Source organism: Salminus brasiliensis, chromosome 13, assembly GCF_030463535.1.
Source record: "Salminus brasiliensis chromosome 13, fSalBra1.hap2, whole genome shotgun sequence".
NCBI lineage: Eukaryota > Metazoa > Chordata > Actinopteri > Characiformes > Bryconidae > Salminus > Salminus brasiliensis.
In genome coordinates, this window is record NC_132890.1 from 3,432,349 (window position 1) to 3,455,947 (window position 23,599).

Here is a 23,599-nt window from a genome sequence, read left to right on the forward strand (position 1 = left end):
AGGAGAGAGGAGGAGTTATGAACACGGCAGAGCAATGCTGATGGTGCGGAGGTGTGGTGACGGTGAACATGGCGACTCATTGGCTCAGGGTTCAGTGAGTAAGCTCCAGGACAGAGCAGAGCAAAGCAGACCTCCATCAGCTATCGTCTCGTCTCTTTCTCTCAGGAGGGACCCGATACAAGACAGCCATGTGTCAAACATGCATCTTGTGTCCTCAAAGCGTACAGTAAGGTACACAGCGTTCCAGCATCTAGGGGCGCAACCATGGATTGAAGTGCTCAGACAGGGGTGGGCAATGAGGGCAGCAGTGAGTCCGGCACTCTCTAACTGCATCTACAGAGTTGAACCAGGTGGGCTTGAGCAGGAAAAGCATAAAAAAAAACTGCAGGAATCCGGCCCTCCAGGACCGGAATTGCCCACCCCTGTCCTAGAAGATGGTTCCTTAAGATTAAATTTACTGAGCTGGAACTTTTGAACTTTTAAGGAGTAAATCCAGGGTTTATTAATTATGTGAAGCAAAATGCTCATGGTGATGAGTATGAATGCAAGTCACAGTTTTCTCAGGGTCCCAAATCAGCTCAGAGCTGTTCCTCTGCACCCTTCGAGCTTCAAACTATTGGGCTGGAGTTTGGAGGCCTTATCATACAGCTGGAGAAAGGAAAACTGTCTATGGCTGTGGTTTCATTCAGTTTTGACTCTAATTAGAAGCAAACGTACTAATTTCCCAAGATAACATGCCCATGTGGGATATGGGCCCCTGTATGGGTAGCCCAGCTGGCAACAAGAGGGCTTTGTCCACACTGGTACCACATATTGATGTCCACCAGGGTCCCACCAGGGTCAGTGATGGGACCAAGAGGGGTTATCTATGATGAGGGATGAGGGGCCCCATCTATGTTGTACATGATAGGATGGGCTGTAACAATCGGGCCCATTTGAAAAGCCATAAATGCCGTTTGTGTGGTTTTCTTACGGGTGGCATCTACATCCCAGCCAACATGCTCATGTGGGCTAGGTGGCTTCCCAAATGGGCCCAATTGTTACCGCCCATCCTAATCTCACATGGGTCCCATCTAGGCCACATGTGCAGTGTACAACATATCCCCCATCATCCCCCATCATAGAAAACCCCTCTTGGTCCCATCACTGACCCTGGTGGGACCCTGGTGGGCATCAATATGTGGTGCCAGCATGAACAAAGCCTTCTGGCTGCCAGCTGGGCTACCCATACAGGGGCCCATACCCCACATGGGCATGTTATCTTGGGATATTAGGCATCAAGACATCTGGGCCAGAACATCTCCAAAACATCAGACAGGTCTTCTGGGGTGTTCCTGGTAGGACAGTGAGCAGGGACATGGGCACCCAAGGCTCACTGATGCTCATGGAGGTCCCACCTCACAACATCTGGAAGGTTAGGTTAGGTTAGGTTGTTCCTTTCCTTTTTCCAGCTTGGTTCTCATCAAAAGTGCAACTGTAAAGGTAGTCTGGACGAGCTAAGGCTAACGCAAAGCCCACCCCCATCCAGTGGCTCAAGAAGAAAGGAGCAGTGGAAAAGTCTGGGGCTGGATTTGGACTCCAGAGTGATGAGAGGTGCTAAATGGGGGGTGGCTCCAGAAAGCTTCATTAGCAGGATGCAGGATTCTGTAAAAGAAGGGTTGTCCTTGGCTCTTCACGTCTGGACTCTTTGAACTTTGTTGGCATGTAGATTAGAAACGCCGGGGATGAAACTGTTGGTGCTTGTGTCGTAGTTTTATAGCCGCAACCTCTTTCTTTTGTCTTATACTTGCAGTCTGTACGAAGTAGGAAGTAAATGAAGTGGGTGCTCGTGTGTGAGTGACACTTTGTGAGTTTTTCGTTGTAGAGGGACGATGATGGAGGGAAGTGATGGACGTGGAGAGGTGAGAGTGGATGGCTTGAATGTTAGCACCTTGTTTTGTGCAAATCATCCCCAAACTCGGTCCATACAAAGAATAAAATCTTTTCACCTTTTTGGACAGGTGGTTAACTATGCATATATGCCAAACATTCATATATAGATCTATATATTTTTTGATTTTTAAAAATTTATATGAAAACTATCATATATACATTGCTTGTGATTGATATAAAAAGCAAATCATTTGTAATTTGTCCATATATACAGTTTGTGAGTTTTGAAAGGACAGCTTTGTTCTTTTTTTTTTTTTTTTTTTTTTAGCTTCGTCTTTTTAGTCGTTCTAAAATTCGGTCTAAGTGTGAATCAATAAAAAAATTATCCTAAGCGTCATATTTCACAAGCTACAAAATCCACCTACAATGGGGTTCAACAAACAGAAAAACACAAATAAATCTAGAAATAAATAAACAACCAAATAAACGAGCCCGAAATGAACTGCCGAAATGCTTCAGTGCTTAGAGAGCTTAGAGCTGAAGAGCCCCTGAGCCACACGAGCCCCTGTGTAGTGGCTCAGAAAATCTCTTACAATTATAGATTCTGCCTTCTGTGTCTTCTATGAGATCTCAAAACATCTGTCGGTAGCATGCAGCTGTGCTACCACCATGTATGGTAAAAAGATGTTTCTTGTCCCACGGTGGCCCATCGCAACACACGTGAACACACACACACACACACACACACACATACACACACATTATGCACACTCTTTTATTGCATTGCTGATCTCGCTTTGTTTTTTTTCGTCTTCTTCTTCTTCTTCTTTAATGTCGCCAAATTCAAGAAAGCGTACACTATATGTCCAAAAGTATGTGGACACCCCTTCTAACGAATGCATTCAGCTGCGTTACGTTGCACCCATTGCTGACACAGATGTGCTCATCTAGTATAAAGCCTCCCCAGCACACAGAGCTGTGGAGCAGTGGAACCGTTCCTAGTGCTCCCGACACTAGGAGGGTACGGTTTTAACACATGCCAACTCGCTTATAGAAAAAGGCCGGGACCCCCACTTCACCACACTAGCTAACAGAGGCCTGTGTCGGCCAACATCACTAGGGAAGTGACCACCGAGAGTTGTGCTCTCTTGGACTCCGGCTGCTAATGGCAAAGCGGCATGGCTCTGGATTCCCATCCAATACTTTTGGCCTGAGTTGAGGCTGAGGTGAGGCGTTGATCATCATCCAACATCCTGCCCTCACTAGCGCTCTCTTGTCGCTGAATGCAATCAAATCCTTTCATTAATGCTCCTTCAAAATCTAGTAGCGAGCCTTCTTCCCTGGACAGTAGGGAGCAGATGCCCTTGATTTTGGAAGAGACTGAGTAAATGAGCAGGTGTCCCAATACTTTTGTCCATATAGTGCACTTTAATAATAATTGAGTCTGATATGGAGGAATATTTAGATGCGTGAGCGCGCAAGAAGCTGAGGACCTCATGGAGAAGATTCGGTCAAGTACTGCAGCAGTGTGTGTTTGTGTGTGAGATAAGAGGAGGTCCGTCTAACACACTCTCCACCGTGGGACGCCCTAATTGTAGGCGGAAGACCAAGTTTTGTTGAACCACAATAATAAAGCAAGAGGGGAAAAAAGGGGGGTGGTACAATGCGCTGTTGACAAATCTGATACCCGTCACACCCAGCGATGCGACTTCTCATGCTACAGTCCATAAAAGGATGACCATTAGGAAAAAACTTCATTTTCAACAGTGTTTTTTGTCTTTATATAGAATACCATATATAAGTTTTATATTTATGACAAAATGTTATATATATATATCTATATACTTTTTCTGTCAAATATATATATGTATATAATTGGTAAAAATGAGTAAATTATTGATGGAATAAACATCATCTAAGGGAGAGAGACCCGTGCGCTTCTTGCACAGTTCGTCTTGTCTTTTCTCGCGCCTCTCTCCTTTTCAAAGCTATGTAAATACATTGAGATATCCTATCTAATGTCACATTCCCTTTGGAACCCCAAAGGAAAAGTCTTGATTATGAAAAAGCCACTAGTGTTGGTTTAACATTCTCCAGATGTAATACGTCCCTCAGCCAGAAGGGGGCAAGCGGCAGTCAGAAACGACTCTGCCACACCCGCTCTGCTCATCCGCTTCTAAAAAATACTCTGAAAGGCAACTGAACTTCCCTCTTCCAACATCATCCCTCCTTTTGTTGTTGTTTTTTTGTTTGTTTGTTTGTTTCCTTGTTGTTTCAAATGACTGGGAGGACCCTAAGCGGAAGATAGAGATAGGCCGAGGGTACAGAAAGAGAGGGAACATGGAAAGGGCGATTATCGTGTTCGGTAATGCAAGTCAAGCTTTCACTGATGTTCTACGCGATGTTCATGCAATTCACAGCCCCACTCTAGCACACGGAACCCGTCTAATCGGCTGCCGCTAGCCAGATGGGGAGGGGTTTGGAGCAAAAGTGCTACTAAAGAGGTGGGGCTTATTTTCGTTTGAACCAATAAGATGATTCGGTGCTTAAGTAAGGATACATGAATCGAAACAAAAACACGTAAAATGAAAAAAGAAAAAAAGGAAAGGGAAAAGCCTGGCAGAGAAGAGAGCAAGGGAACAAGAGCTTTGTGGCGAGGCTAGCTACAGACGCAGCAGGGCGAGGGGTCAACTCTCCAGCAGCTGTTTCAGGGCGCGCTCGATGTTCATCCGGTGCCCGACGCGGGTCACCCCCAGCTCGGCAAAGTCGTCCTTGGTGAGGGCGGGCAGGTGGGAGCCCTCGATCTCGTGCTCTTGGAAGCGTTCGCGGTGCTCGCCCAGGTTGATGCTCACCAGCCAGTCGCCCACGTCGTACTTGTTCCACAGGTGCAGAGGCTTCTGGTGGAAGGGCCGCAGGGTCAGGAGTGGGGTGGGCAGGCCGGGGGAATGGGCGGGCGACGGGGAGCGGCTCCTGGCGCTGGAGCTCCTCATGACGAAGCGCACCTCTTTAGGCTCGTGAGGCAGGCTGAGGCTCGAGGATTTGAGGATGGTAGGGGGGGTGGTGGGGGAGGTAGCCAGGCCAAAACCCCGGATGGGTCCTAGAGGGTCAGAGCGGTCTGGAGAGGCGGAGCCGGGGCTGGGGGTACGGCGGGTCACCGGGTATCGGCTGCCCGGCCGGATGGTGTAGGTGGTGCCGTAGCTTCTCTGAGAGATGGTGTGGAGCTCGCCTAGACTGCTGAAGAGTCTGTGGGTGTGTGAGAGAGAGAGAGAAAGAGAGAGAGAGAATAAGAGAGAGAGAGAGAGAGAGAAGAAGGGGGATGGAATGGAAAAGAACGGAAGAAGAGGAGAAGAAATGGGAAGCGAAGATTAAATTTGTGTAGGAACCCAGGAAAGAGCCAACCGACTGTTCTGTCCTATTCTATCCCATTCTAGTCTATAGTGGCTCTTTCCTGCGAGGTCTATCATTCATGAATCATGAGCCAAACCAGTCATTTTAGGACAGCACAGTTAATTAGTCAGTTGGCCAGAGACGTGGCAAACGCATTAACACTGTGTTAGTGAGATGTTTGATTAATGCGTTTAGCCGGAACACAAGCAGGAGAGTACTAGAGCGCTGCTGCATTAGAAAGAACACCTGAACAGCCTGCCCTGATGAGCGGATGTTAGTTTAGCGACCCCAGATAATGCAGAATACCCCGAAATCTCAACAACTACACTGTAATCGGGAGAGTTTTCCTCTGGTGTGGATGGAACTTTTAAAGGTTACACAGGTTACTCAGACTCGAAGAGAGGGCTGAGCCATGTTAGCCTTGTGATTGGTCAGGGGTATGCTGATGTCTTTTAAAGGCTCATTTATGCTCAACGTTCAACACGGATACGGACAGAGCCTTATGTCCCTACTCAGCATTCATTTTATCCGTATTTGTGCACAATTTCTGAAAGCTTATGGATACGGAGGGACCACAGGAAACTCTGTGGGAGCAGTGCAACCAACAGTTCAAGTGAAACATGGCGGAAAAGAAACTTCACCATCGTCACCAAACGTTTTCGTTTCCGTACGTAAAGGGAGTGTAGGGCCCCGGGTGGTCCATTGCTGGTTCGAATCCCGATAAGGCTGCTAACCATCGGCAGCCAGGGCCCCGAGAGAGCACAACTCTAGGGTGGGTACATCACACTAGTGCGGCGCTGGCCGTCACTGGTGTCTGAGAGCCGGTGCCTCACCCCTTTGGGGCATTTTTTGCCTGGTGAGGCAGTTTGAAAAAAGAGGTGTGGCCTGCTGGCCATGTGTCGGAGGGGGTGTGTGTGTTGGTCTCGCCCTCACTAGTGTCGGGAGCGGTGTATGTGATAGGGGAGGGGAGAGAATACGATATGCGATCTACATTGGGGAAAAATTAAAACAAAAAAGGGAGTATAAATGAGCCTTAAGGTGGAGAGCTGCCTCTCACTACACTCTTAATAATAAAGATGCTTCAGATGGTTCCTCCAATGACTTTCATTTGTAACAGAGACATGACAGTATGAAGGATCTCTTAACGCCCCTGAGAACACGTGTTCAGTGATATGTTCAGCAAAGTTGCAATAGAAATATGATATTAAAAATCAACCAAATGCTCTCCTCACACCTCTCCGAGAACGGTCTGGGCGTGGTCTAAATATTCTAATGAACAGTTGTGATCTCACAGATCTTCAGGGTTCTGGTATCTGGAACCGAGTTACCAGCCCATATACAGGCCTTATTGATGGGGGTTGCCCCGAGTGCCCCGTCGTCTGTCCACTTCTCCGCTGTACACTGTGCCGGTATGGCAGGGTACGGGGATCTCCCCTGCTACGACGCTGTGTCGGGACCTCCCGTCCATCCCGGCACCCAGCCCAGCCAGATTCCGTAGTCAAGCAAAGAGGAGACAGTTGCCGAATGTGAAAGAGGACGGGGCACGAGAGGCAGCTACTCCCCGAGGTTTAGCTCACTAGCTCACAAGGTTTAGCTCTAGTTTTGGCTTTTGTTCCACAGGTTAGTCAGACTCATTAAGAGGGCGGAGCCATGTTAGCCTTGGGATTGGTCAGGGGTATGCTGATGTAAGAAATGCCGGTTTTAGGACCGCCCATTCCACATGGAGAGGATAGCAAAATTGGTGGGAAGATCTTTGAGAAGATCTTACTCTGTACATTTACACTGGGGGCCTGAGGAGCCAGATTTAGGTTCTTGAGCCTAATTAGAAAGAGAACTCAGATTTAGGTTCCCAGGGGCTTCAAAGGTTTAAGCAACCGTGGCTTGATGTGAAGGCTGCACCCATCTCTGTTATGGAACTAAAAGTGGTTCCTCTATGGCATTGCTCAATGAACCATTTTTTGAACCTTTACTTTTAAGAGGTTTTGAAAAAGCAAGGCCACCAAAACGGCCTCACCTCATAAAACAGAGCGTTATCTGCTTCTAAATAAAAGAGAAAGAAAATCCATGAAGAATTGGCTAAAAGTGTTCTCCAGTTGTTTTTAATACTCTACCCTGACGTCGTGAAGAGACACGAACGGTAATGTGTGGTTAATAACTGGCCTACGGGCAAAAATGTGGCAAGAAAAAATGAAACGTGAAATAATGGAGATGAAATATGAATGGAACAGACAACCTTAATCTCATCTACATGTGAAAAGATGCAGGCCCTGCCAGAGCACATCGAGCAAAGTAGCATGCATCAGGTGAGCACAGACCTGTCTGGCTGAGAGAGTAAGAGAAAGAGAGAGAGAGAGAGAGAGAGAGAGAGAGAGAGAGAGAGATAGAAAAAGAGAGCGAGAGCAAAGCATGGACGAGGGGGTGGAGAACCTTCAAATGACTGAGCAGAAGGTTCCTAAATAAATAGAGTGACTACTTAATACACTCTGACGTCTGGTCACACACTGAATATGTCCCACTGATGACTAATCACAACACTCTACAGCAGTCTATCAGGGAGCATTCGTCTATTCCAGCTTCATACACTGTACTGCATGTCCAAATGTTTGTGGACACCCCTTCTAATGAATGCATTCAGCTACTTTACATAAGTTGCATCCATTGCTGATACATGTGCAAATGCACACACCCACAAACACTCAGCTTATACAGTCCCTGTAGAGGAAGAAGTATTGCCAGTAGAATAGGACTCCCTGGAGCCTGTGGCATGAACATGAAAGCTATTGGCACCATGCTGCCTAATGCCAGGCGTGGGTTAGGAAGGGGCATAGAGCCCCCCAGCATTGAGCTGTGGAGCAGTGGAAGAACTGTGTTCTCTGGAATGATGGTGATGGCGCTCAGAAGTCCAATACTTTTGGGATTTGGAGTCCATCCAATCATCCAACATCCTGACCTCACTAAAGCTCTTGTTGCTGAATGCAATCAAATCCTCACAGCAATGCTCCTCCAAAATCTAGTAGAAAGCGTTGTTCCCTGGACAGTAGAGACAGTTACTCCAACATAAGCAGGGTCAACTCTTTTTAATACCCTTGATACCCTTGATCTCATTTGAGATGAGAGAGTGGCTGAGCAGGTGTCCCAAAACTTTTGTCCGTTAATGATATCAGCTGCACTGGGTCCAACTTTCGATTCAACATGAATCATAAACCCAGCATCGTACACTGAGTTGCTACACCCCTCAAGGGCTTTCAGGTGACGGACGTCATGAAGGTCTACACTTCAGACCATGGTTTCGTCTTTAGCTCCTCCCAAAAAAGTGTCAAGGATGAGGTTCCAGCCCTTTAACCACAGACCCTCTTCCCTGAGCTCTGTGTTGAACTATGCTGCATAACTGTGAGAGTGGACAACTGTGTTAGTGTGATGGCTGAAGGTGCACAGGTGGAGAAAAGGGGGAGGAGCAAAGCAGGGCTTGTGTGAAGAAGGAGGTGTGGGGGTGGTGGTGAGTCAGGGCTAGAGGAGGAAAGAGAAGAAGATGAGATGATGCATGCGCACTTACACAGGTGCCCGGCCCTCCGGGGCTTAGCCTCAGATTCAGTTCTAGACAGAGCAGCGTGGCATGCAGAGAGAGAGAGAGAGTGAGCAAAGAGAAAGAGAGAGAGTAAAAGTGAGAGAGAAAGAAAGAGAAAGAGAGAGAGACAAAAAGAGAGTGAGATAGAGGCAATGATAAACAAAGAGCGGTCGGTTAGCATCAGTCCATGAGAGAGCAGAAACAGACAGGCATTTCACATCAACAATGTCAAACCAAACAAAAGCCATGAGACAAATCAACAGCTGGCCCCAGACTTCAGCTTCTACGGTTCTTGGGTAGATAGGCTCGGGATAAGTCGTTAAAATGACGTTGAACATTAACGTACAACAGCCTAGGCAGGATCGCTTATCTCGCAGGTGTCATATTACACAAGTCTAAGTCTAGGGTCAGCTGCCAGTATGATAAACAGAACAAAATACAGAAAAAAACAAATAACCAAACAAACAAACAAATAAACAAAAAAAAAACAAAACAAATGAATGCACTTTTTCTAGAAGACTTTGAGAGAAGCAATGACAGTCAGAGTGTTAGGAATGGACCAAAGAAGAGCCTGGTGGAGGCATTAACACAGCACGTATCCCAAAGCCCACCGTGAGCAAGCACTAGCCTAGACACGAATAAGTGGGGACCAGAGGGGACTGACGCAGTGATTAACACTGGGACACTAGACAGACTTCAAGGAGGGAAGAGGGACTGATGCTGATGAGGAGGACCTTCATCGCATGCCTTCAGCGACATCACAGATTTGACCCTCACGCTTCTGACGGCCCTCAGTGGCTGCACACATATACACACGTCCACATGTCCACATGGAGCTGGAGTTTACGAGAAGTGTTTGACGGGGGTTAGGTGTTACTATGAGAATGCTGGAGACGTGTACCAAGAGAGGCTGAGTATTGAGGTCAGAAGATCAGTGAGATCAGAGGCACATTCCAGGCCTTCTATTACCATGTGAAGACCCCACAGCAAGGCGCAGAACTACCTTGCAGGCCAGCGGTTCTCGATCGTCATCCTGGACGACCTCCAACCCTGCTTGTTTTTGTGTTGTTTACCCAGCTCTGACACCCCACCTTCATCTCAGGGCTTATCAAGGCTTGATCATTTGTTGATTAGCCAGATCAGGTGTGTTGGGAGCAGGGTAAACACAAAAATATGCAAGGCAGGTGGCCCTTCAGGTCAAGGGGTGAGAACCTCTGGTGTAGGATGAGGTAGGAAACCTCTAACATGGGCAGGGCAGGAGGTCCACAAGGGCCAGGATTGAGCATTAGTGGTTTAGGAGGTAGGAAACCTCTGGAATAGGCAGGACAGGAGGTCTCCTTTAGGACCAGGGTTGGAAACCTCAGCCCTACACCACACAAAAGGCCGGAATTGGAAAATTGGAAATGGTCAAATGTAGAACATCATTTTAATCAAATGTCCTTTTTTGGGATATGAGATATGACAATTTGGATAAAAGGGACATTGTTTAGGGACTGGCTGGGGGGGGCACAAGGCAACAGATCACCTGGAGAATGTGATTACTAAAAGCAAAGAGTCAGCAGAGGTTGTTTGATTAATGTGGGATTAGTGGATGAGATGAGAAAATAATAGGAATGATGTTTGATTTACCCTAGTGGGCTAAAAGCTAAGGTTTAGTCTCTTCCATGTCCTTGTCACATCTGTAGGAATATAAAGGGCTTCAGTTGTAGTTCAGGATATTAACACAAAAAAACAAAACAAAAACAGAAATCATTCACTACTGACCGTCAGCCGGGTTTCCATTCAAACATTTCACAAATGTTACGAGCAATTATGAAATTTCAGCATTGTGTCGCGTTTCCATCCACTTCAGTTATGCGAGGAAACTTAAGATGGCCTCGGCTAGCGTGATCAGGAGCGGCATCGCAATCGAAATCTCGCAAATATGCTATTAATAAGCTATTAAACTAATGAAGCTATAATCTTGCATCTGTCACAGGATAAATTTGGCAGACTACTAGGCCTAAACATAGCAATTGGATATATTTTGAGATACACTCTATGTCCAAATGTTTGTGGACACCCTTCTAATGAATGCATTCAGCTACTTTAGGTTGCACCCACTTCCGAGACAGATGTGCAAATGTACACACAGCTTGTTTAGTCTTTGTAGAGAAAGAAGTACAGCCAATAGAACAGGACATCATGAATCTATTGGCACCATGCTGCCTAATGCCAGGCATGGGCTAGTAGAGGGGTATAAAGCCCCCCAGCATTGAGGAGCTGTGGAGCAGTGGAAGAACTGTGTTCTTTGGATTAATGGGGAGCTCAAATCTTGCAAATATGGAGAGATTTTAACTCGGCCGGCTTTTATCAGAATCATCTTTACAGCTGTGTGAGATTTGTTTATGGCTGGTCAGTTCTGGTCAGCTGTTTGCAGTTCAGAGATGCCGGGCAGGGTGAGCAATGGCCCACCTAATGAGGGCTGAAATCTCTGTGCCACCCCAACGACGCCCACCATACATCTCGGAGCACAAACGCAGCAGACAGTTCTGGAAGTTCTCAGACCATCTTTGGGAATTTGGTGTTTCAGAATGTGGAAGGCAACCTTCGAAAAGCTGTGTTGTGATTGGACCATCAACAGGGCCAGTTTTTTCTCCAGTCACTGGCCACCCGTGCCAACTGTCAAAAAAATCATGTGACTTAAGACTTGATACGTCATTATTTATTTGAAAAACTGTTCGATATATTGTAAAAATTCAACCTAGCGTTAAAATCTTTGTACGATATTTTTATTTATTAATGTTTTTGCATTTTGGGCTTTTAGTTTGCGCATTTTCAATCTGCAAATTTCAGTGGATGGAAAACCTGCTATTGTGCCTGAACATACCTGTGTATTCATGTAGGCTAAGCCTCTACAGGAGACCTGCTGTGGGAAGTTCCTTCTAAGTTCCTACACCGGAGATCTACAGGTTCTACAGCTTCGCTAAGAGACCAGCAAGTCTCCTTTACTTACCAGCAGCCGTCGAGCGTTGAGATACTGCTGAAGCTCCAAACTTCTCAATGAAAAAGAGCAATTTAAACATTAGGCTGTAATGCCTCGTAAAGACCAGGAGGTCACTTAAAAGACTATGAATTATCTGGGGGTTGAGCGGGAGTGCCCCTCCTGCCCATATTGCACGCAGTGTGATACAGTCTGTACATCAACCTGTCTCCACAATGTCTAGACCACTGCTGCTTACGCAAGAACTGTTCCTGCAGTTATTATAGATGCAAATCTCAATTTTCAATGTGCACCTGCTTTTAAGGGAAGCAGCGTTGCCTGAGAGACAAAATGGGATGAGTCAGAGCAATTCGGATGTGCTAACATCACTAAATAACAGCTGAGGCAATAACAGCTAATGCTAATGCACAGATCTTTGAAAATTAGTGTTGCATCAAGCACTGTTAGCACACGTGCTCAACTGTAAGATATAATCCTGCATCTGTCACAGGATAAATTTGGCAGACTACTAGGCCTAAACATAGCAAGTGTTGCTTGGATGGCAGGCTGAGATACACTCTATGTCCAAATGTTTATGGACATCCTTCTAATGAATGCATTCAGCTACTTTAGGTTGCACCCACTTCCGACTTAGTCTTTGTAAAGAAAGAAGTACAGCAAATAATGCTGCCTAATGCCAGGCATGGGCTAGAGGGGTATAAAGCCCACCTGCATTGACCTGTGGAGCAGTGGAAGAACTGTGTTCTTTGGATTAATGGGAAGCTCAATCCAGTACTTTTGGGACGAGTCAGAGAGTTGGGGATGGGGTGGGCTGATGATCATACAACATTCTGACCTCACTAATGCTTGTGTTGCTGAATGCAATCAAATCCTCACAGTGCTCTAAAATCTGGTAGAAAGTGTAAAGTGTAGGATTTAGGATTTGACTGCATTCAGTGACAAGAGTGTTAGTGGGGTCAGGATGTTGACCTCATCATCCCCAACTCCCCAATTCATCCAAACGTACAGAATGGAGCACCATCACCATCATTCCAGAGAACACAGCTCTTCCACTGCTCCACAGCTCAATGCTGGGGTTTTTTATACCCCTCTATAGTCCCACGCCTGGCATTAGGCAGCATAGTGACAATAGCTTCATGATGTTTATCTGCTCCAGAGAGTCCTATTTTATTGGCAGTACTTCTCTACAGGGACTAGACAAGCTGTGTGTGTGCATTTGCACATCTGTATCAGTAATGGGGGCAACTTAAAATAGCTGAATTCATTTTTTTAAAAACGGGTGTCCACAAACAATTGGACCTGTTGTGTATGTACGTCATGAGCCATGGTTTAATCAAAGTAATATCTCAAAGGGTGGATTTTATGAAGAAAGCTTGCCAGTTAAATATGATGGCCTCTATTCAGAGGGTGATCATGAAAACTGTGTCAGATTGAGCTTTTTTATTTGTTTCATTTTTAATGCAAAAACCCTTTTTACAAAGGAATCATCATCGTTAGGCTGTGACCCAAATCTCACTGAAGTGCCTGCCGACAAATGATAGATCCTTGCAGTGACGCTGATCCATCTCTATCAGTTTTATTTCATGGGCTTTTTGTTTTATTTGATGTCCCAAGTGTCTGCAAACAATGTCTGCAATGTCTTCCTCCAATATGTCTGCTTATTTAATGTCCTAAGCATATTTTGAAAGGCTTCTTGCTTGACTATGAGGTCAACAGTTGCACAGGCAGCTCATGACAGTGGGTTCTTTGCTTTTCCCTCCATTATTTCCTCTAGAAAATGGGATTGTGACATGTTGGACAGCAGCACTGCAGATATACTGCAGCAGTATTCATGTACATAATGGTCACAAGAAATACTACACCACTAATCACAGTGGTGAAATGTGCGGCATCTGATAAATCTGCCCCTTAGTGCTGAGCAGGATCTTCATGAAGTCTCAGAGTTATAACTACAATTGATAAAATCCTAGAACAATCTGAACTTGATCCTACTAAGCTGACCCCTTACCTGGCACCAGCCACGGGCGACTTGCGTCCAGGGTCAAGTGAGCCCCCGAGGGGCTCCTCTCCGAGCGAGCGCGTATCCTTGTTGAGCTGCTGCAGTCTGGAGCTGAGCTCACTTATCACAGTGGGTTTGCCTTCCTCTGCGCCTGCAAGCGGACGGGGCTCTATGGGGTCCCCCCATAGCTTGGAGCGTCTCTGGAAGAGGTAGCGGGGTCTTGCCGGGCCCGAGGCCCCCGTGGCGGCAGCTAACGCAGCCGCGTGCTGCTGCGAGAGCAGCTCGCTGTCAGAGGACTGCTTGAGCAGGGGGTCCCTGAACGTCACGGGGCCCTTGCTGAGCTGGGACTTGAGCTTTGGCTTTGGAGGCACTGGCGGCTTGTCGAGGATGAAAGTCTGGCCGTCGGCATGGGAGGTGTAAGTGTCGGTGGGCTCACCACTCTCTGAGGACAATGTGGACATGCTGGAGACGGTGGAGATGGTACTCGTGGTCTCCAGGTGGTGATCACTGGAGCTACGAGTGTCCACCTCCTCCACCCCGGAGTCAGCAGCAGACTCTGGGCCCAGGTGGGGCTCAGATGGCTTCCCTGAGGCTGCTGGTGGGCCACTGGTGGTGGGGGCCTGTGCTGCTGCTGCAGCAGCTGCTGTCGAAGGGGCAGGGGCAGGGGCTGAGTCTGAGGGGACAGCTTGCTTGCCTGCCAAAGGAGGAGCGGGAGGTACAGCAGCTTCTGGTGCCTTTGCCAGGAGACCATTGGCAAATTCATCTGGTGGAGGAACCACCCCAATTTTGCGAAGCTCTTCTCGTGTCTCCTCATCACTTGAGGACAGCATAGCAGGTGGTAAGGTGACTGTATAGGGCTCCACGTCTTCCTCTGAGCTTCCCTGGGCCAGGGTTTTATCTGAAGATGGGCTAGAGGAAGGCTGGGGGGTTTTATCTGAGGCAGGGCTAGGTGGAGCCTGAGGGGTTGAGGGTGCGGTTGGGGCTGGAGTAGTTTTGGAGGGTGATTCTGGACTAGGGGACTTGGCACGCTTCAATTCTGCTAGCATCGGTTTGGGGCTCTCTGATCGCTTGCCTTTGGGAGGCGGGGAGACTCTTTCAGGGCCCAGTCCCACTGCCTGTCCATTACTGGTTGCATGAACCATAATAAGTCCAGCAGTCTTCTGCTGTGATGTGTCCATGATGCTTATGATCATGCTCTTCTTGTCCTCCACTTTTCTCTCATCTTTCTTCTCCGCTCCTATTTCTTTTCTTGCAGTGGTGGGCGTTCCCCACTGGATCTTACTCGTAGGGGCAGGAGTGTAACTTCTTTTTCCTCCAGGGGAGAAGGGGGGTGAAGCAAGTTCCCCCTCTCCTTCTGAACGCTCAGCCTCTTTGGTCTGGGTGTCCATGAGCAACACTCCTCCAGCAGCCTCATGTTTAGTCCTGGGTTCAGGGCTGCTGGCAGGAGATTGACTCTGGGAGGTTAAAGCCCGTTCCCTTGCGGCCAGCGCAAGTGCCAGCGGGGAGTTGGGGTCCAGGGGCTTGCCCGTCAGAGGGTGGATAAAAGTGGTGCCGCCTGGAGAGGGTCGCAGTGCCAAGGCAGGCGGAGGCAGCTGACCAAGCTCGCTGGTCAGCAAGCGTTCATCGACGGAATGGGATTGTGTGAGAGAGGGGGCCTCTACAGGTGCGGCTGAGCTGCCTTCCATGGTGCCCACGGACAGGAAGACTGTGGATTTCCGTCGCTCCTCGAGGCGCCGTTCCCTGTCCTTGACGGCACCGGCAATAGCAGCAGCAAAAGGCCCCTTACCCTGCAGCAGTCCCTCAGCCTGGGCACGGGTACGTTCCTGCAGCAGCTGCTGTTGGTAGTATTCAGCCCTGCTGGTGTGGTGGGCCAATAGCCGGCCTGTGGGCGAGTGCTCCCGGGCATGAACCGAAGCCAAGGCCAGAGATGCCCTTTCTTGGGCGTCCTCCACCTGCAACTGCTTCACCAGCGGGCTCTTCCTGCGCTGTGGCTTGCTGGGTGCCGGCGTGTACAGGCCCATGCTGAACTGGCCCACATTGGCATAAGGGTTATCGATGATCCGCCCTTTCCTCTTGATCCTCTCAGGCGGAGTGGAGGCTGGGCCAGGCCGTGGGATGTCCGTGGGCTCTACAGGGAGGTGGGTGGAGTCCTGTAAGATGATCATGGAGCGGGCCTTCTTCTGCCGCTCGATGTGGGCAGCGTGCCGGGGTGGCTCGTACAGCTCGGCCGACATGGTCTGAGGCAGGGCGTGCAGCCGCGGCTCAGAGCCCGGCTTAAAGCTGGAGCGACTAGGATCATGAAATCGGCTAGGGGGCGGGGGCGGGGGGCAGAAAGCCGGAGGAGGACCCGTGTCCAGGTAGTAGAGTGAAGGTGGAGGAGGGGGTGCCGTCTGAGGAGGGGGAGGTATGCTGTGACTGTCTCTCAGGCTGTCCGTCATCGAGGAGCTCCGGGGAAACCTATGCTCCGCCGCCAGGGCAGACAGCCGGTCCTCCTCAGTAGCTCCTGCACGGACAGAGACGGGACCGCATGGAAAACTCTGAATGTGCCGTCAACACAGCCTCAGAAGATGACTCACTGGACCAGTCCCAGTCTATCCTCCTGTCATGACTGCTATTATAGAAACTGATGCACTGACTAAAAAAAAATAACCCCTTAAATTCTATATATCCTCTATATTGTAACTTCAAGTATCTCTATATTGCTTCACTATAAACTATGCATATCAGCTTTTATCAAATATGAACATTCAACTCAGAAAGCCCTTAGATTAAAAAGCATCCATGGATATCCACTGGAATAGGTCCAAGTGCTCCAATACTGAGGCTGCTTCTAGATGTCAGTCATTTCAGTAATACAGGTGTATTATATGCGTATAATGCTGTGGGATTACCGAAGGACTTGGTTCTGGACATGCCTTTGGGCAACTGCATGTGAGCTTTTTCCAGCGCTGGGTGAAGAGCACCATGTAGAGCAAGACCCTGCCGCTCGAAAAGAGACTACATGTAAACATACAGGCGCACACACACACACACACATACACACACACACAAATAAAATATGATTTCCATTGAAGCTGTGTTCATATACACTGCATGTCCAAATGTTTGTGGACAGCCCTTCTGATGAATGCATTCAGCTTCTTTACTTGGCATCCATTGTTGACAGAGCTTGACACAGCTTGTATAGTCCCTGCCAATAGAATAGGACTCTCTGGAGCAGGTAAACATGAACCTATTGCCTCTGTGTCAGCAATGGGCGCAACTTAAAGTAGCTGTGGGCCTTCATTAGAAGGAGTGTCCACAGATATTTGGACATGTAGTGTAGTTTGACACCCGTAGGTTATGAAGTCTACAGAATTATTGTCTACACGGTGACTCACACTGATTTCTGCTGGTGTGATTCGGCGGCTGGTTGGACGTTGCTTCACCGTGGCTGCTCTGTAGTCTGCCTCCACTTGCGGCCTTAGCACTGACTCCTGAGAGGCCAAGATTTCATCTAGCCTTTCTGCACAAATGCATGCATGCGCACACACACACACGCACACACACACACACACAACCCACACGCACAAACACATAAAAAAGTTGAAATGCACCTACATCTAAAAACCACCACACACCTACTGTAGTACAGGCGTGTTCATGAGAGCCAACACCACAGTTATTGTCATGCACGGTAGGTAATGCCTCACAAGCACTGCAATAAAGACAATAGGAGCTGTTTCATGCTGCCAGTGGAAATGACGGCCTCTCGCTCATGCCTGAATGAGATAACATTCAGAAACATGAATGAGATCAAAACACATTTAAACAGCAGTTCAGTGGCGGTGAGATGAGACGCTGCTGATGACTGATGTGAGCAGTAACACTGAGGTAACACTTGAACAGTGCCAGAAACATCCAGCCATAACTCACCTCCTCGCCTCCTCCTTGCAGATGCTTAGCATGGGATAAACAGACACAACACTACTGTATTACGCTCTCTCACACACACAAGGGAATAACACAGACACTAGCTGACAAGCGGGGGTTCATATTTTTTTCTAATGCAAAAAAAAGAACAGCCATAACATTAAAACCATTAAAAAACAGTTTAAGTGAACAATATTGATATTGATCTGGTTCCAGGTGGAGGCAGCAAGTGAACAGCCAGTAGGAAAAATGGACCTCTCCAAAACATCTCCAGAACAGCATCTCTTCTTCAGGCAGGTCTTGTGGGGTGTTCCTGGTAACCTGAACTGGCTTAAGACAGGGCAATAGGCCCCCTGGACCTGATTGAGGCTTATGGAGGTCCCACCTCAGAACCTGCAGGACTTAATCTTGGTGCCAGATCCCACATGACAGAGATATTGTGGGTCAGAACTGTTTTGGTGGTACCTGCACAATCTTAGGCATTAGTGTAGCTACTGCCCGCATCAGTTCCAAAACCCTAACCTTGGCCTACAAAGCTCAGAAAGGACCAGCCCCTCCGTACTTGATGGCGATGGTCAAAAGCCGATCCCCACCAAGAGCCCTTCCAGCTTCAAGTACGGCTCGGCTTGACCTGCCATCCTTTAAGATCCACGGAAGACGAGCGTCCAGACTTTTTACTGTCCTGCACTGAAGTGGTGGAACGAACTTCTCCTGGGTGTCCGAACAGCAGAGTCCAACACTCACTGTCTTCAAACCCAGACTGAAGACCCTCCTCTTCTGAGAGTACTTGGGCGGATAGCAGAGTAAATGTGATGTAGTGCATGTGGTTTTAATGTTATGGCTGATCGGTCTAAACAAATATCTGTACACTTTAAGCTTATTACTTGGTGTGATATTGTGTAGATGTGTGTATGTGTATGTGTGTGTGTGTGTGTGTGTGTGTGTGTCTGTAGCTACGTGTATGTTAGACTAGGAGGACAGCTTGAGTGGGAAAGACACAGCTGATGTTTTGAACAGACCAAATGGCAGAAAGAGGGAGATGACACAGTGTAGAGCGCAAACAACAGCGAGAGAGAGAGAGAGAGAGAGAATGAGAGAGAGAGAGAGAGAGAGAGTAGAGAAAGAAAACACTACCCCTAACTGTGTGGATAAGTGTTCATGTGTTAAGCTTAGGTGTGTGTGTGTGTGTGTGTGTGTGTGTGCATGCGGTAGGGTCTGACTGATATATAGTGATGCTGATAAATTGGCTGATTTTGCAGATCCAGCGATATAGGGTTGTGATAAACTGCAAATAATATAGCTCTACACCAAGCAGCCATAACATTAATACCACCTGCCTAATACTGAGTAGGTCCCTCTTGTCCCTTTTTGAGCATTCTGAACATGTCCTGCTGTGGTATGTGGTACCAAGACTAACATTAGCAGCAGATCCTCTAAGACCACTAAGTCGTGAGGCGAGACCTTCATAAGCATCACTGAGCCATAGGTGCCCATGACCCTATTAGTTCCTTTCTTGAACCACATTTGGAGTAACATTTTTTTTCTATTAATAATTAATAGTAATTATAATAGTAACAAGAAATCAGAATCAAGTGAAGCACATCAGCAGATCACATGGTTAGAGAGGATTCTGGAGGAGCCTGTCTTATTTAAAACAAGTGATTGGTGAAGAGCTCTCTGAGGCCCTCAGAAAGACCTTCTTAATATTGATTATCACAGGTGTATAAAATCAAGCCCCTAGCCCTGCAGTCTGCCTTTCTTAAACACATCAGTGAAAGAACGGGAGGTTCTGAAGAGCTCACTGAACTCCAGCGTGGTTCTGTATGTAAAAGGAGACACCGCTGCACCACCAACAACAAGTCAGCTGGTGAAATTTAGACCTTCCCTCCTAGATCTTCCTCCATCTGCTGTGAGTGGTGTTATTATTGAACAGTGGAAGAGTTTAGGAGGAACAGCTCACAGAGAGCAGCTCAGCCACCGAGTGTCTGTCAGACCACGTAAAGTTACATAGCGGGGTCAGGACCGAGTGCTGAGCTCAGAGCAGAGTGCAGAAAAGCCTCCAACTGACTCCATAACTGCAGCAGAGCTCCAGACCTGCTGCTGCTGGTAGAGCTTAGAGCAAAGAGGGACCAGCTCCATATTAATGCCTATGGGTTTAGAATGGGATGTCACACAAGCTCCCATGAGGGTAATATGTAGGTGTCCCAATACTTTTGTCCAACATTTTAAAACAGGTATCCATATCACTGGCAATATTTTCCTATCATTTGAGCTATATTTTTTACATCCTTCAAATTGAATTTGTTAAATTAGTGTGTGTGTGTGTGTGTGTGTGTGTGTGTGTGTGTGTGTGTATAAGTGTGAGAGCGTCTTACCCAGCTCCTCCAGCTCAGCGGTCATGCTCTTGCTCCTCAGGGTGAGGGTGGTGCTGGGCGCTCTCTTGGGCGGCGGCGGCGCTGTGGAGGAAAGGCAGGGTGAGGATGAGGAGTAATTGCGTGAAGACCCCCACTTGCTGCCCACCTGCAGCTGCCATCGCTTTTTCAGCTCAGCCAAGCTCGATGCCTTCTGCGGCCGCACGACCTTATTCAGACTGCGGTCTGACGCAAACCTCTTCATCTTCTTCTCGCTCTCTCTCACACCCACGCCCACACATACACTCACTCACACACACACACACAGATGACAGGTCACTCAGCTAGGCCGCATGTGTCCGACCGACAGCCCTCCCGTGCGCTGCCTCTCTCTCTGTGGCATTCCAACGACACACACACTCCTGTTTTTTACATCCCGTCTCTCTCTCCATGCCTCACTCCTCCTCTCTCCTGCCTCCTTTCTTCTGGACTCGAGTCGAGCGCACCTTTAATCCCGTCAGCATGCTGAGCTAATGCTGCGAAACACACACACTCTACACACAGCCCTGCTGAGACGAGAGAGCTAGAGAGAGAGAGAGAGAGAGAGAGAGAGAGAGAGAGAGAGAGAGAAAAGACAAGAAAGCCGATACACAGTTGCAGAAGATTAGATGCTTCTGCTTCTCTCACAGTGATATCCGCCCCAAAACTCCTCTGACAGAAAGAGAGAGAGAGAGAGAGAGAGAGAGAGAGAGAGAGAGAAGGAAAAGAAGGAAGGAGGGAGGGAAAGGGAGAGAGAGAAAAGATAGATCTAAGACAGGAGAGAGAGAGAGAGAGAGAGAGAGAGAGAGAGAGAGAGAGAGAGAGAGAGAGAGAAGAACGAAACAGAGAGAGAGAGAGAGAGAGAGAGAGAGAGAGAGAGAGAGAGAGAGAGAGAGGCAAAAAAGGAAAAAAGGAAGGAGGGAGGGAAAGGGAGAGAGAGGAAAGATAAAACTAAGACAGGAGAGAGAGAGAGAGAGAGAGAGAGAGAGAGAGAGAGAGAGAAGGAAGGAGGGAGGGAAAGGGAGAGAGAGGAAAGATAGAACTAAGACAGGAGAGAGAGAGAGCAAGAGAGAGGGAGGAAAGAGAGGGGTAAGAGAGGGGCGATATAGAAAGAATTAGAGACAGAGGGGGGGAGTTAGAGAGAAAGGAAAAAGAGGAGAAAGAAGTAAGAGGGGAGAAAGAGAGGAGGGGGGGAAAGAGAGAGATAGAGAGAGAGAGAGAGAGAGAGAGAGAGAGAGAGAGAGAGAAATACCAAGACTCAATGCAATGCTAAATTCAAACGTTCATTGTAGTAACCATGGAAACTCAGGCAGGAGCAAGGCCTGGGTTGATGCAGCTAAACTGTGAGAATCACTGTGTGTGTGTGTGTGTGTGTGTGTGTGAGAGAGAGAGATGCAGGCAGAGAGAGAGAGAGAGAGAGATAGGAAACTTGACATTACAGTAATTAGTACATATGTATGTGCCTTTGCTCACAGAGGGCTCAGGAACGTGCTGATACACTAATACTGTACATATGAGCAGCCTCTGCATCCCCGAGCTGCAGTCTGTGCGTCTGCGTGTCTGTAAGTTTTGTAATAATGCAGCTACACTCCCACACTCCACCAACACACCTACACACACCGACACCAACCAACACACACATTATTATTGCAGGGGGGAGGGGCCAGAGTCTTTTGGGCTGCCCAAGTTACACAGGCGTGATGTCCTCTCCCCCATATTTTGCCCAGCAGAGTGAAGTGATGCTCTGAAGCTCTGCTGGAGGTACGCTGCGTTAATGTATCCCTTCCTAATAGGCTTTAAAAGGGCCGGCCGCATTGTCCACCCAGTGTGGCCCAGTCTCGCCTCTCAGCTATTGCCATGGCAAATGAATCCCAGTGATTATCACGATCACACTGCAAGAGAACCCGACCTGCTGTACAGTCAGATGTGGCCAAAATCTCCGGCGGCAGGTAGCACTGCGCGTTGTGCTGTTCTGCACGGCTGCACAAACACACGCGAGGGTGAGAGAGGGGTCAGGACTGTGTGGGAGTTGCAGAGAGAAGGCAGGATGGTTTACATGGATACTGAATAGATTATTGTGCAGATACGGGACCATCAATGGAGGGAGGAAATAAGAACGCTGCTCCGTCCCTGTCCGAATCACCCCGCGAGTGTAATGAGACGTCTAGTTTTAATATCTTGGCTCCACATTAAAGTGTGTAGACGCACATTCTCTCTCTCTCTCTCTCTCTCTCTCTCTCTCTCTCACAGAGAACGAGAGAGCGAGCCCTGTCCACAATAAAAAAAAATCCTCATGCTGTCGACCAGACGAAGACGGGCTCCGCAGTTAGAGTCTCAGCTTTTCCTAGTGACATCCAGCTGCTGCCCTGCAAGGCTTCAGCTTGGGTGGAAGCTAGCCACCTACAATATATGTCCAAATGTTTGTGGACACACCTTCTAATGAATGCATTCGGCTTCTTGAAGCTGCACCCATTGCTGACATAGATGTGCAAATGCACAAACACACAGCCGGCCTAGTCCTTAAACATAGTGGCACCATGCTGCCTAATGCCAGGTGTTTGCTATAGAGGGGTATAAGGTGATGAGGTGGGATGGTGATCCTTATCCAATATCCCAACCTCACTAATGCTATTGTTGAGGAATGCAATCAAATCCTCACAGCAATACTTCTATAGAATCTAGTAGAAAGCCTTCTTCGCTGGACAGTAAAGACAGTTGTTCCAACAAAAGCAGGATACACTATTCCAATAAGAAGCCATTGTTTTTACCCAAAAAGGGCGGGGCATTACACATGGACAAAATATGCCTGCATAACTCTCTATGGTTCCTACTGAGGACCCACCCTGCAGCCAAGGTTTTGGAATGCAGTTGTTGTGATGGGCTCTCCAGTACTGCAGGTGGCGCTGTGATATTTTATGTTAATTTCTGTGACTATTGGAAAAGGACCCCATATGGAAAAAAAAATGCTCAAAATGTATCGTAATTCAAATATATTTTGCAATGTATGAAAATGGGCAAAAGTATCTGTTAAATATATATAAAAAATGCATTTTACACATATCCTTTAAACATTTATTTAAAAACTATGAAATTGTATGTATGAAATGTATGAAAATGGGCAAATAAAGAAATACATATTAAACATATATGAAATTGACCAACATTTTTATTTGTTGTTTTTTTTGTGTAACTTTTGTTTAAAATGAAATAAAAATAGCAAAAAAAGCCATGTTAAATGTATATTTAATATCTTCATTTTAAGATATGCAACATACCTGTGTATAATATTTCTCCATATATTTTAAAGTAATGTATAATAAACATAGTTGGTATACAGGCAATATTAAGAAATACATTTGAATGTATTATGCAGTAAATTTTCACCTCTTTAGAACCAAGCCCTCAGCACGGTGAATTAAGCCTCTACTCAGTGTCTGCGGTTGTTCATTTTCTCTGCAATTATATAATTTCATCCGTCAAAGCCAGGTGAA

The 23,599-nt window shown here is 47.4% G+C and overlaps 1 protein-coding gene across 9 annotated transcripts in view; it reads right to left on the reverse strand.

Moving 5' to 3' along the window:
- Positions 1–1,248: 1,248 nt before the first annotated feature.
- shank3a (SH3 and multiple ankyrin repeat domains 3a) overlaps positions 1,249–23,599 on the reverse strand; it is a 221,080-nt gene continuing 198,729 nt past the window's right edge. For 4 of the 9 annotated variants that reach the window (XM_072694768.1, XM_072694762.1, XM_072694761.1 and 1 more), the window contains 6 exons: positions 20,094–20,174; positions 17,722–17,745; positions 17,187–17,311; positions 16,698–16,803; positions 13,816–16,309; positions 1,249–5,115 (listed from right to left, as the gene is read on the reverse strand). In XM_072694768.1, the coding sequence (XP_072550869.1) occupies positions 4,560–5,115; positions 13,816–16,309; positions 16,698–16,803; positions 17,187–17,311; positions 17,722–17,745; positions 20,094–20,174 (3,386 nt within the window). In that variant the 3' untranslated portion in view covers positions 1,249–4,559. Of the gene's footprint in view, positions 5,116–8,812; positions 8,854–10,453; positions 10,504–13,815; positions 16,310–16,697; positions 16,804–17,186; positions 17,312–17,721; positions 17,746–20,093; positions 20,175–23,599 lie in introns of those variants that run through there. The other 5 variants (XM_072694764.1, XM_072694766.1, XM_072694767.1 and 2 more) reach the window with 5 other exon arrangements.